Genomic DNA, 13,917 nt, shown 5'->3' on the forward strand with positions numbered 1-13,917 from the left:
GTATTTACCCACTGCAGTAACCGATACCAGGGTATCAATATCTAGGATCATCTTGCCCTTAATGAGGTCCTACAGCTGTGTAGTATATAAAAAAGAGAGATTTTTGTAATGGGGAAAGGAGGATACTGCCTCAGTTACTGTATCATAAGCACACATGGCATCCCTTAACCCAACTGTGGGATCCCTGTAGTGGGGAAATGACAGCCATAGAAAAATGGTCCTTTTTAACTAGGAGACCTTCACCCACTGTATTAGTGGTATGCACCGTCATTGGGGCTCATCCTGGTCCCCATAAACCAGAATGAATAAATAAATAAATAAGCCAGAGTTTCTGGATGAAACTTGAGAACTTGAAATTCCGATCTGGCCAGTTACTTGCCTCACCGGAAAGTAGTAATGGGCGACCTAAATCTTATAGATACAAGGGGAATTAAAGGGGGACATTTAACGTTGGATGCTTTTGACAGCTGTGCAACCAAGGTCTTCTACAAACATTATGTGACTAAATCCACTTACAAACGATCTGCTAATACGATTGCTTATGTGCACCCTGCAGTCGGGGCACCTACAAAAAGCGTTAAACAAAAGCCACCTACAGCCAATCTGCAAACAAGACCAACGAAAAATGCAACTAGGACAAAAGTGAATGGAATCTGCTTTGAAATAATGTTGACTATACTATGAAGCGAATAATTGCTTGTTCGGAACTAGCCATTTTAGGCCTTTTCTTGCACCAGACACTTCAAATGCAAGATAATTTGATTCACTCAAGTGATAGAAATGTTCCTCAGTCCATGCAGGGCGATTGCAAGGCTGTTCAGTTAACAAGTAATATCAACTTACAAACTAATTTGCAAAAAACATTACTTAGCAGACTTTGCATTAGAACACGTTATTTCAATGGTGATGGGTTCTCTGCTTCACAGTGTTGAAGTCCAGCGTGGCAGCGAATAGGGTATCAGTCAGGGGACTGACTAAAGTTCAGAGGATGAATCATTCTCCAGATAGGTACTGAGGTGCTATTGGAAAGGGTCTCGGGTGTGCAGGTACACCATTCTGATGTAGTTGTGCAAGGAGTTCAATGATGAGGAACACATAAATATCTTTGATCACAAAATCTGCCTGAATCTCGCCAAATAATTAGTGAGATGCCAAAGAAAGTTGAGCTCAGGTGAAGTCATTTTTCTCTGTTCCAACATCCCTTGTTACAAAATATAACGTCTGAACTCCGTTCATCAATATGGCCCTGGGTGTCCCAAGGGATTATCAACTATTAACGTCTTTGTCGCGCACCATCAAGATGTCCGCATGCTCTTTCAGCCATGTGCTGGTAATGCACAGCTGATGCATGAACTATCAAGAAACTGTAACATGGACTTCACCACATTCAACTCATGCAGAGATCTGTCCAAGAAATAAGTTGAACCTAAACACCACCAAAACTGAAGTTATGCTTGACATCTCAAGCACAATCTCCATGCACTTCCACCCGAACATACATCCTCCTTAACAGGACACACAGGCATGATCCACTCTTCCACCCTTAGGCTTGCCCTACTCTGGACGCCCTCACGGTTGATTAGCCGCGTTCTTTACAAATTCATACAACATAACAATTATCAAGACACAAATACGTAACATCTCCTGGATGCTACACCGACAATATTGTGTCACTGAAAGAGGAGGTAAACGAAAGCATTGACAGTTACTTTCTAAAAAATGTCTGAAAGAACCATCACTGTACAATCACATGAGCCAAACTGGGCAATAGAAACTTCCTGTATTTTGGTGCTCCAAAGACACAACTAACTTGAGTTACAGAAAACCAGAGCACAGCTGCAAGATTATTCTATGATATACTACTGTAAACAAGAACATGTAACACACATGCCCATCACTGCCATAATTCAACTTAAACTTCTTGCCAAAAACTACAGCTCCATTCACCGTGGAGTTCTATTCTACCTTTAGTAGAAAATCTCAAAACCTATTGAGGGTGAGTCTCGGTGTCGTATCAAGATGGGCACTGAGTACACCAACTATTATAATTCACTCCCCCCACACACCTCACTCATCGGCGTTGGAAATAAAGATCTCCGATAGGAAGGCCCCTTTGGGTGCCTGATCGGGCATTGCACCGCCGGCCCGATAAGGAGCAAAGACCCGGTGATGAAGCAAGACACCTGCTTGTTGGGTGTGTGAGGGTCTTCTTTTCCAGAAGGAGTGACCTTCACTCCTGCTTATTTCATTATTTTCACAGTGTCACCCTGGTATCTTTTAGTGATTCTAACACACCTTGCGTCAATTTTAGGAACTGCATACCTCTTTGTTTTCACTCAGTGTTCAGAGCCAAATGAGAGACGGATGTCATCAAATGCACTGCATGCTTTTAGCAAGAAACAGAACTCTCAACCACAATACTTCCAGAGATGAGCAAACTGAAGAAACTTCATAAAATACTTATATATGTGTTTTTCGGTATCTTATTTTCTTATTTCGAGCTCTTGTTTTGGCCTTTTTACACATTATGCTTTGTGTAACTTATAAAGAAGCAAATAAAAACCCTACTGGCTTTGGGAAGGGGGTTGAGTGATCTAGGACATGGGAGTAAAGGGATCCTTAAGGTGCGTAGAAGAAGCTGGTTTGCGTAAGGAGCCAAGTAGAAGGTTCTGTTTTGCACTGATCATCAGCCTGCCTTGGAGAGAGCAAATAGTTAAAGGGAAGGTAACCAAGATGCAGTTGTCAAAATGAATTATTTTGACAAGGGATTTGAGGGAGTTGCAGGAAGGCTGCAGATAGAATTAGGGGCTGATTTAAATGTTGGCGGTAAGGATACTCCAAGGCAACAGCGAAGGAGTATCCTCACCATTAACATAATGGTCCTCCCGCCAGATTTCTATGCGAACAGACCTTTGGTGTAACCAGGGCAGTGACTACTCCATCCCCACCAAGGTAACACCCATCTAATGGCCCAATGGCGTAATGGCCATCAGAGGTTGACTTCTATGTTCACCAACCTAATTTAGATGGTCGGATATACAAGACAGATTTCCATGCCCATCACTTCCAGGAAAACACTGACAGTGAGAGGGAGTGAAAAGTGCTTAATGCCCCCCTCGTTATTGGGGATAACTTTCATTGCAAAGGAGGCATTTTATTTTATTTAAAAAAAGGCTTTTCTTTTTTAAAAGAAATACGTTTGATGGACGGCTCCGTCATGTTTACGGATTTGCATGTCAAAAATTAAAAAAGCATTGACATGAATCCTTGTGACAGAGGTTCCTGCCAGGACTTCACAAATGACCACCTGCTTGGTGGTCATTTGTAAATTTGGCGGGTGGGACCCCTGTCAGGTCAACTGAGTAATTTACTCTGTCGCCCCAACAAACTTACCTCCATCTGCCAAGATATAAATTGGGCTGTAGGTATTAAAGTCTTTTGATGTCCAATGTAGCATTCAGGATTATGGTGAAGTTGAGTGACGGGTGAGGTGAGGATGATTTTTGCAGATATTCAAGTAGTTGTGCTTGGTGAAACCAACTGGACTGCACATGGAATTACCTGAATTTTGAGGCAAATTGAGTTTTGATAAATGCTTGAACCTTTAGGCTGCTTAGCCCTATTCCTCTTCCTCTGTGTGCACTCATGCCCCTGCCGACAGAGACCATCGATCAGGGTTAGGCAGCATGTTAAAGCTGCCGCTAGAGAGAATAATGCCTGAAATCACATCAGAGGTGGACATTCCCGTGTGGAAGAGCCACAAGTGACCAACAACGGACAATGCTCCATGCATGCCAGAGTGAAAAGAGCTGAACATCAGGAAGGCAAAGGAGAATGCTCCACACAGAGGAAGGCAAGAGCAACCTTCACAGCAGAGGAGAATTGCCTCTGGTGGAGGTGAGCGGAGAGAGTCGGAGAGCAGCAGACTGAAAGGTAAGCCTTGGAGAAGAGTAGAGGGCCCTTCAGAAGGGTTTTCCCTGGTGCTCCTTCATCAAAGGAGGTACAGAAGTCCCTACTCAGCAGATGCATGGGGTCTGACTTTAATTTCCTCTTTCTGACACAGCCGAAAACTTGAATCCAACAGTGAATGCCAGAAAAGTGGGAAAACATTAGAAAAACTAGAAAAGTGAGAAAAACAAGAACATTGATTGCTTTTTCTTTCCTGGGTAAATAAATCCTACTTCTTCATTCTATAAAGAAGGTGGTGGTGAAGAGACACCAAAAAAGTAAAGGAGTCTTCATCTACACCAGAAATTGCACACTGGCCAGGAAGTAGCAGGTAGAAATGTCTACAGCAAGTCATAGAACAGGGATCTGGTGGTGGACGATTGAATATGCCTTCAAACATTTGGCAAACTCCAGATCTGCAAACCTTTATGCTGAGTGGAAGTTAAAACTGCAGCTCTGGTCCTTCTCATCCTTGCTTCTGCCTTTCAGCCCTAACCAGGATGACACTTGGGGCTGTGTACTTGACTCTGATTGGATGCAGCCTCTCCCTAGCCTCTATCTCTTCTCGATGCTCACGTGACACATACTCAGGTGGGCAAGGACCCCAGTAATAAAAAAAGCATAAAAGGAGTTCTTTCTCAGAATGTGTTTGGATAAATAGTGCAAAGAGTCAAAGATAAAAGTTAAAAATTAAAGAGCATAGAATTGTTTGTTATTTCTAAAATTGTAGATATTAAACTACTCTAAAAACTAACTGAGGATATATTAGGACATTGTGTGTTTAAAGCACAATATGCTAAACATATTGGTAAAACCTGGAGAGAATTTGAAAGAGCAGTGGGTGATTTATCACCAATGAAACCAATAAGACTGGTGAGACTCAGTAGAATTTAAGTAGACTTTTCAAATAATTCTCCAGTAGTGAATTTTGGAAAAATAAGTAGCAAATCCTTCAAGCGGAGTGCCCGCCTCACTCCCGGTGATTAAGGGCACTGTCTCCCGTTCTGAACTTTCATTGATTTCAAGTGAGTTATTCCAATCAGCTTAATGGAAGCAAAACAAGACTACACTACCCACAAAGCATTAGGTTATCACACAAAAGTCCAGGATAGAAAACAGTGCCTGTAGTGACAAGGAGGGTGGTGGTCACCCTAGCAGCAAGCGAAATCCTGTTGCTAATATAAGGGTTCATCAAGTTAAGTGTTTGTGCTCAGATCTCTGTGCTACTTACAAGCAGCATGTTTGAGATTCTCCACCAAGGAAGGTTTGAGAAAATACGCCTTCAAAGTCGCCGGCCGGCTGCGCTGCAGGTTAAGCCCTTGTGGAAAAGCGGACAGGAAGACAGCTAGACAGGTAGGAGTAGAGCATAGGACGTGCATGGGCAGGACTCAGAGGAGGCCTGGGAGGTGCAGGTTCAGTCTCAGTCAAGTCACAGAGGCAGGAGCTGGCCCGGAGGCAGCCCAAGCCTTGCTCCAGGGGCCATCTGAAAGCTGCTTTTCTATTGGCTAATCATACACTGTTGTTGGCTGCAGGGTCTGGTTTGTCAGTTTTACCTTTTAGTTGATTTCAAGGTGATAGTGGCCAGGTGTTGATGGTATACAGGTGTTTATTGCCAGTTAATGGTTTATGAGCCTTGATGTTAAAATGATGGTGCACAAGAGAAGGTCTAGGTCTATAATGTAGCACAGTGTGAATTAGGGCATGTTGTACAATTGATGCTTCCAGCTTGGATAAGTGAGAATGTTGATTGCCATTTAATGTGTATGTCTGTTTAATGAATGTTGATGAGTACACATTTTGGATGTTAATGTTAGAGTATAGCGCCTGAAAAATTGCTTGGGGGTGATGATAAACTTCTTTCACTCACCTGTCTAGCACCAGCTCCTCGAGTTTGTGCAGGTCACAGGCAATGTATTCCAGTGCCATGTCTGTGATCCTGGGGCACCAAGAGAGGTCCAGGCTCCGCAGCTTGCGAAGATTTTCTGCTACCAGTTCAACGCCATCATCAGTGACCTTGGAACATCCAGACAGGCTGAGCATGGTTAGGTTGGGCAAGCTGTGAACCATGTTCACCACTCCATGGTTGGTGATCTCCCAGCAGGAGCTCAGGCGCAACGTGTGGGTGGTGTATCCCTGCTTGGCAGTGAAGTAGGCCAGAGCTGTGTCCGTCACATGGTAGGCCTGCAGGTTCAGCTCCGTCAGGTTGGGCAAGAGCTGGGAGATGGCAGCTATAGCATCGTCAGCCACATTGATGCAGTCGCTGACACTGAGGGAGGTAATGCGAGCATTAAGGCTGGACCAGAGCCCTGCCTCCGTAAAGTCATTGCATCCTGAAAGCTCCAACCGCACGACGCCCTGCATCTGCTCCAACATCACCTGCAAGAAAAAAGACCAGTTAAGGTAACAGATTGTATACTTTACCAGTCCTCCTGTAGACAGTTACTCCACCCATATGGTGTTCTAGCCCACTTTTATATCCTTCCAGGTCTCTTATTTTTTTGATTTCTTACCCAACTATGTTTAGGTCTCTATCTTTTCTCATATCTTCTTGACTTTTTGCATTGCTTCCTTCATTCCCATTTTCTTTCTTCCTCCTTGTTTGCTTTTATCTTTATTTGTTTCTTACTTTGTTTCATGTTTGTTTTTAGTTCTTAGACACTGATGTAGGTTTTAATGCTATCTGAAATTCCATGGAATTTTGGACGAAATGCAAAATGTGGTGGCGAGTCGACAGTCTGAATTTACTCTATCATATGGGATTGTATGTAAATTTTGGTGGCAGATAGTACTCTGTATTTAGAATTTCCTCCAGAAATGAAAGGTTTTACATTACTACCAATCTTTAGATCAAGTCTTTCCTATCTTCCTCCATGTCTCTCTTTGTTTCTACTATTATTTTTTCCTGTGCAGATCTCTCTGCCTTTATTAATTCCTACCCATCTGTTTCCTTCCCTATGTTTTCTTCATTTCTGACACATTTCCTTTCTTTTGTCTTCTGTGCACAGGGAGATTGCCATCTTCTTCCAGCTCTTACATGCCTAACTCCAACTCCATTCTTTGGTAACTGTCTATACTCCTCCCTCCCTCACTTCCTACTGCCCTCCCTGCTTCTTCTTTCCTTCCTCCTGTTCTTCTCACTGTCGTAATGAAACTTGAGGGGGTCCCCCTGCAAGGTACGTGGAGGGCCCCCCCAGACCAAATCAGGACCTCTCCAGCCAGAGTATTGTGCTGAGGGGGCCGTCTGGAGCTTGGGGGCCCCTCGCACTGTGGGGGCTGCGGGGGCCTGTGTTACACCACTGGTTCTCCTCTCTACCAGCCTTCTTCCAATATTGCTTTCTTCCTTCCCAGCAGGGCACTGGCCCTGTGATAGCAGCAAATCGCAGTGGCTTTCAATTTGTAAGCTCCTCATGAATATTGATGAGGTAGGTTGCACTGCGACCCACTACAACTTCGAATTTTGTAAACTTACCTGATAATGCCTATCACAGTTTTCAAAATTCAAGATTGGTGCTAAAATACTGGTTGCAAATTGAGACCAGTATTTTGAAATCAGCATTTAGTATATCTGGACTTACGGATCCTGTCTCTATTGCCTGGCCTCTCCCCTCCCCCTTTTTCCCCTCTCCCCTCCCGCCCCCCCCCCCCCCATTCCTCCCGCTATTCCCCTTGTTCTGCCCTGATCGCCCACATGGGCAGGGTATTATGACAGACGCCTAGGCTGCAACGGCCTTATTTTTTGGATGTTTATTCTCTTCTGTTGGAATAGTTTTATTGTTTTGGTGGTTGGTGGTTAAGGGAAAGTTAAAATAGTACAACTTTATTCATAAGAAATAGCATATCCTGATTGTCTACACATCGTCTAATTCACACATGAATGCGAAAAACTATGTACCACAATTCGAGACAAATCTTGTAAAGGTAATGATACAAATAAATGCGATCTAGATACACACTCAATAACAACTGTGGAGCAAGAAGATGTAATGCATGTATAAAACTGAAAACTGAATAAAGTTTGTCTTAAAAAACAAAAAAAAAAAGTATATCTGGACCTTAAACTGGACTCAGGCTCAATTCTGTATTTTGGGAGGCTGAGAGTGCACCAGGACACATCCAGGCACGTCAGCACAAGTTCAAACAAGCGAAGAGACAGGATTTTGGGCCAGATGTACGACTGTTTTTTGCGGTCACAAAGGGGCATTTGGCCCGTTTACGACTGCAAAAAACTGATGCACAATGTACTAACCCGAGTTTTGCAAGTCGCTAATCTATTAACGACTTGCAAAATAGGGTTAGCGACTCACTATTAGGAAGGGGCATGCCAAGGGCGTCCCTTCCTGATAGCGAGTGCAAATGCCATGTATGAGTGTTTTGCGACTGCATTCACAGCTCCTAGGGACCACTGCCTGCCCTTAAAAATTAAACTGAAAAGTTTCATTTTTCTTTTTTGAATGCATCTCGTTTTCCTTTAAGGAAAACGGGCTGCATTTAAATAACAAACACTGCCTCTATTGACAAAGAAGCCCCAACATGGTGGTCTGCTGACCCCAGCAGGCCACCATTCCTGGGAGTGCTAGCCATTCCCAATAGGGTCACAAATTGCAACGGCCTCATTAATATTCATGAGGCATGCAATTTGCGACCCCATTGGGAGACACTGTTGTACACTGTTGTACATTGAACTTTGTGATTCGCAAATTGCGGCTCGCAATTTGCAAATCGCAAAATTCAATGGTCGTACATCTGGCCCTTTATGTCATGACGGGACGCTAGCATTTTGCATAACCTTTCATTGCTACTCCAAACTGCAGCACTTTAAAGCAAACTTTAACCACACTTAAAGTTCTAGAAATAGAACCCCCTTAGAGTCTATATAAACTAAAGCTCAGCAGCCATCTTCCTCTTTTATTTGTTGCTCCTGGCCAGTTAAGTATCTGTCAGCACTATTTTATGTTTTGATTATTAATGGTAAAGTTGAGATTTTATGTTGGTTTTAACTATGATTTGTTTATTAGTTTGTAAATGAGACGTTTGTAGCTTAAAATTGGTTGTTTTCAATGGTTTCCCAATTTACGGGATATGTATTTTTAAAATGTTACCATAAAAGAAAAGGGAAAATGGATAATAGTGATTACGGTATTTATGTATGTTTCTCAGAATAAGTTTAAGAAACGTAGAATAAAATTGATCTTGTCTGTTTCACCCTTGCGCTACGCTCGTCTAGGGGTGTGTTGAGGGTGGGAGAAATTGTCTCAGCGCAAGGTTTTCCTAGTTGGACCAAATGCAAACGTGGTCCATACATTCAGCTCTTTCAGGCACCAGGGGGACGAGTGTTCTCTGCAGCTTGCCGTCTTTCTGTGGTTTCTGTTGTGATGGCATCATGAGTAATGCACATGTCATGGTGTCTTCGGAACAGGCGACCATTTTGTTGAAATCGTTTGCCATGGAGATTGGAGTCTCTGCGAGGAGCGTAACGCTCTTCGGTTACAGCTTGCTATGTTTGGAAATGTTGTGGCGCTTTTGCTGTCAAGGGAAGAACGTTGATAACAGCTAAGTTTAAAAACAAAAACAAAAAAAACTGTTCAGATTTGGGATTTAAAGTGGGATAATTTTGAAAGATCTGAAAAGATGAGCAAGGAAGGAGGACCATCTGTAGCTGGGAATAATGATGGGATCATTAGGAAAATGGTCCAGGATGAGGTAAGGGCCTCTGTGAAGGATGTGTTAGGTTATGAAGAGGAAAAGGAAGGCATCAGATAATTCAGATGAGGAATGTTGGTCCTTGGAGAAGGAGGAGCACAATACATTTAATAAGTACAGGAAAGTAAAGGATGAAAAAGAAGAATATTGAGAATGAGTCAAAGACTAATTTAATAGCATAGCAGAGAGTTGTTCTAGACACCACGGTTAAGGAGGGTGTTACACATCTCCCCACCCCTCGAGTGACAGACGAGACACTTCCTGGGCCAGTCTCACCTCGAGGCGGAGGGGGCGCTTCCGAGCGCGTCAGGACGGCGGAGCTCTGGCGGTGGATGGTCGGGTGGTGGAGCCAGGACAAAGAGGTTGCGGCGGCAAGAAGCCTGGGGGCGAATGGGCGCAGCGCGCCAAACAAACTACATCTCCCATGACGCCTTGCGGTACCTCCGCAAGCCTTCCGGTCACGTGAAACTGCAGCCGGAAGCGGAAGACGGCATAAAGAAGCCGTCCAGTCGTGCAAGCGCTGCTGGTTATTCCTTCGAAGCAGCCCTGGAAACAGAGCGTTATCCTGCGGCAATCCGTGTAGGGTAAGGGTGCACCTGCACCACTTGAGAGACTAGAAACGGTGTTCCGCTCCTTGATTCAGAAAGCAGAATCCCCGCATGTTTAGTTGTGATACTTTCCACCGTTCCGGTGGGGAACCCTGCATTCGTTTTTCCTTATGTCATTAAAGTACTATGTTCTGGAAACGCTGTGCATTGCTCAAGCCTTGAGGGGCTATTAGGTGTTTAGGTGCGCAGAACTACGTACAGTGCCACTAAGTCATATCTGGAGTATTGGATACCTTGTCATGTAAACCGGAGTTAAAAGACATATTTTGATTCCTCTCCTTATGTTTTAACAGGGGGCTTAAGAGGCGGTCTTCTGCTCTTCCCCTGTGAGGTGAAGCACTACAAAGCTTATGGTGTGTATGTTTGTAGGTGCGAAGGGCGTGGATGACTCATTGAGCAACAGCGTGGTATGTTGTGTGTTTCATTGTGCCTTTCTTCTCACCATTAGAGCCTCAACTAGTGCCCCGAACTGTGTTGCTTCCAGAATGATTACACCTGGAGAAAATTGTTCTTAGTTTCTTTTACAGGTATGAGTTATTCACAGGTTTAGATTAAACAAACCGTGACCCAACAGTGACTAAAGTGTTAAGTGTCTTTTCCTTTTCAGATCTCCCTCCCCGCTGTTCCCATCCTTTCCTTTCCCCGCTTGACCATCCCACTCTCCTGTGCTTTTATAGCATTCAGGGTTGGGGCTGTCGAGAGGTGGACCCCTTTTGGCATCGATCCGCTCCCGAGGAATCACCGAGTCAACAGAATAACCAGCCCACTTATCGAATTCCTCCTGGGCGGGTCGATACAAAACATGGCCACGTTAGAGGATGTCCTAGGTGCCTTATCATTAGTACAGCAGGAGTTAGCCACCTCTCGTGCAGAGACAGCAGCATTAAAAGCAGAGAATAGAAGGGATGCAACGAAATCCCTTTGATGCAGGAACCGGGAGATTTCCCTCAGGGAGTTTTTCCTCATCTGCAGCACTGTTTAGCGTAGAAATGCCAATCCCTATACCACTGGCTGCACCAGAAAGGTTCTCAGGGGAAGCCTGCTTCACTTCTCTTGTAAGCCGAAGGCCTTCCCTTCCAATCAATCCAGAGTGGCCTTCACCATTTCTTACTTAAATGGCGACGCGGCTCAGTGGGCCGTTCCCTTGGTGCGGCGCAACGATCCGCTGCTGTATGATTGGGACGCGTTTCGAGAGGAATTTGAGCGTGTGTTTGATTGTAGAGCAGCAACCTTTACAGCTGACCGTGAGCTTCTTGAACTAAAACAAGGGAACAAAGACCTAGTAGCGTATGTGAATACCTTTCAGCGCTTGATCACAGAAACAGACTGGCCAGAGGGTAAACAAAGCGCATTGTTCTATCAAGGCCTTAGGGACGAACTCAAGGATGTGTTAGCAACTATTGACCCTCAGCCCACCTCGTGCAAGGCTCTCATTAGTTTAACTCAGAGATTGGATCATCAATTGTCTGAACGTCGATTTGACAAGAAACGGGGGGAAAAAACCACTCCAAGATTTGAACGATTCAGGGCAGCCCCGGGAGGGTATAACAATACATATGAGCCCATGGAAATAGGCTCAGTTCGAGCATCTCTTACAGCAGATGAAAAAGAGCAGAGACGCAAAAGTGGCTTATATCTGTATTGCGGAAAGAAGGGTCACTATGTGAAAGATTGCTTTGCAAAACCTAGGGGACGAGTTAGAGAAGTTCTGTCTCACACGGTTGGGGAAGCACAGAAGACGGAAAACCCCACAGCCCAAGATGACAAGAAGGGAGGTCCTTGGGCATAAAGGTGATCCCTTCGGTTCAGGAAGCTGGTGAACGCCCGGCGTCTCACTTTCATGTAAGGTTACAGTTATATGTTATGGATCAACGGCACTCTCTGAGGGCAATGGTGGATTCAGGAGCAACAGGACTCTTCATGGATGAAGAGCTGGCTCACACACTACACATAGAACTCCTTACTAAAACCGAACCAGAAATAGTGATGACAGTAGATGGGCGACAACTGGTTTCCGGCCCTATTCGTTACTGTACTCAAGACCTGGAGATCTCATGTGAAGAGCAGCATTGGGAAACACTCACCTTCAATGTTATACAAGCATCCCAATATGGTATTATATTGGGTTTTCCTTGGCTTCGCAAACACAATCCGGTTATTGATTGGTAAAAAGAACTGTTAGAATTTACCTCGCCATATTGCCGAGAACATTGCAGTGGTAACCGACGTAGTACTGCAAAGGAACTATCTCAAAAGCATGTAATTGCCACTGCCGAGGAGAAGGCGGTAGAATTACCGACACCAAACCATGATCTTCGAGACGTGTTCGATGAAGAACAAGCCAATGTATTACCACCGCATCGTAGCTATGATTGTCAAATTGACCTTGTACCAGGGGCAGTGGTACCGTGTGGAAGAATCTATGCCCTCACGGAGCCGGAAAACGAGCATGAACGACACTATCTCGACACATATCTAAAGAACGGGTTCATAAGACCATCCAAATCACCGGCAGCATTGCCTTTATTTTTTATACCAAAGGCAAATCGTGAACTCAGAGCTTGTGTGGATTTTAGAGCCTTGAACAATATCACGATTAAGAACCGCTACCCCTTGCCACTCATTCCAGTCTTGTTAGACCAAGTGCGACAAGCTGTAATCTACACCCGTTTGGATCTCAAGGGGGCTTACCATTTGGTAAGAATGCGCAAGGGAGATGAGTGGAAGACGGCTTTCCGTACTCGATATGGACTATTTGAATATCGCGTGATGCCTTATGGGCTGTGCAACGCTCCAGCAGCGTTCCAGTTCTTTTTGAACGATGTGCTACGTGAATTCCTGGATATCACAGCCATCATTTACATCGATGACATCTTAGTGTATTCTAATAAGGAAGAAGATCATATAGCGCACATACGTGCTGTTCTGCTCACTCTCCGCAAGCATCATTTATATCGTAAAATAAGCAAATGCGAATTCCATGTGAGGAAAGTGGAATTCCTGGGGATAATGCTATCAGCTGATGGACAAGAGATGGCCGTGCGCAAGGTGCAAGCAGTTATGGACTGGTCACCTCCCAAGAACGTAAAAGAAATGCAATGCTTCTTGGGGTTTGCAAATTTCTACAGGCGTTTTATACATCAGTTCTCACAGATTGCAGCTCCTCTCACCAAATTGCTTAGGAAAAACGTTCCCTATAGGTGGACTGAAGACGCCCAAACGGCGTTCTCTGTATTGAAAACAGCCTTCACCACTGCACCTGTTCTAGCTCACCCCGATAGTGAAATACCCTACATAGTGGAGGCGGATGCTTCGGATGTAGCCATAGGAGCGATATTATCACAAAGAAATAGAGAGAGTGGGCAACTACATCCGGTGGCCTACATGTCACGGAAGTTGAATACGGCTGAGACACATTACACCATAGCAGAGAAAGAACTCCTAGCCATCAAGGACGCCTTTATGGAATGGAGGCGTTATCTGATGGGGGCTAAACATACTGTTACAGTGTATTCTGACCATAGGAATCTGCAGTTTATGAAGTCAGCTCGGTTACTCACCCCACGACAACTGCGGTGGATGCTGTTTTTTGCTGAGTTTGATTTAATTGTTACCTATAGACCTGGAGTGGAGAATAAGAAGGCGGACGCTCTCTCTCACC

General features: G+C 44.5%; 1 protein-coding gene across 1 annotated transcript in view; it reads right to left on the reverse strand.

The window, feature by feature from the left end:
• FBXL16 (F-box and leucine rich repeat protein 16) overlaps positions 1-13,917 on the reverse strand; it is a 254,560-nt gene that overhangs the window by 53,933 nt on the left and 186,710 nt on the right. The window contains exon 3 of the mRNA XM_085628344.1: positions 5,816-6,324. Within this exon, the coding sequence (XP_085484470.1) occupies positions 5,816-6,324 (509 nt within the window). The remainder of the gene's footprint in view (positions 1-5,815; positions 6,325-13,917) is intronic.

Source organism: Triturus cristatus, chromosome 10, assembly GCF_964204655.1.
Source record: "Triturus cristatus chromosome 10, aTriCri1.1, whole genome shotgun sequence".
Taxonomy (NCBI): Eukaryota; Metazoa; Chordata; class Amphibia; order Caudata; family Salamandridae; genus Triturus; species Triturus cristatus.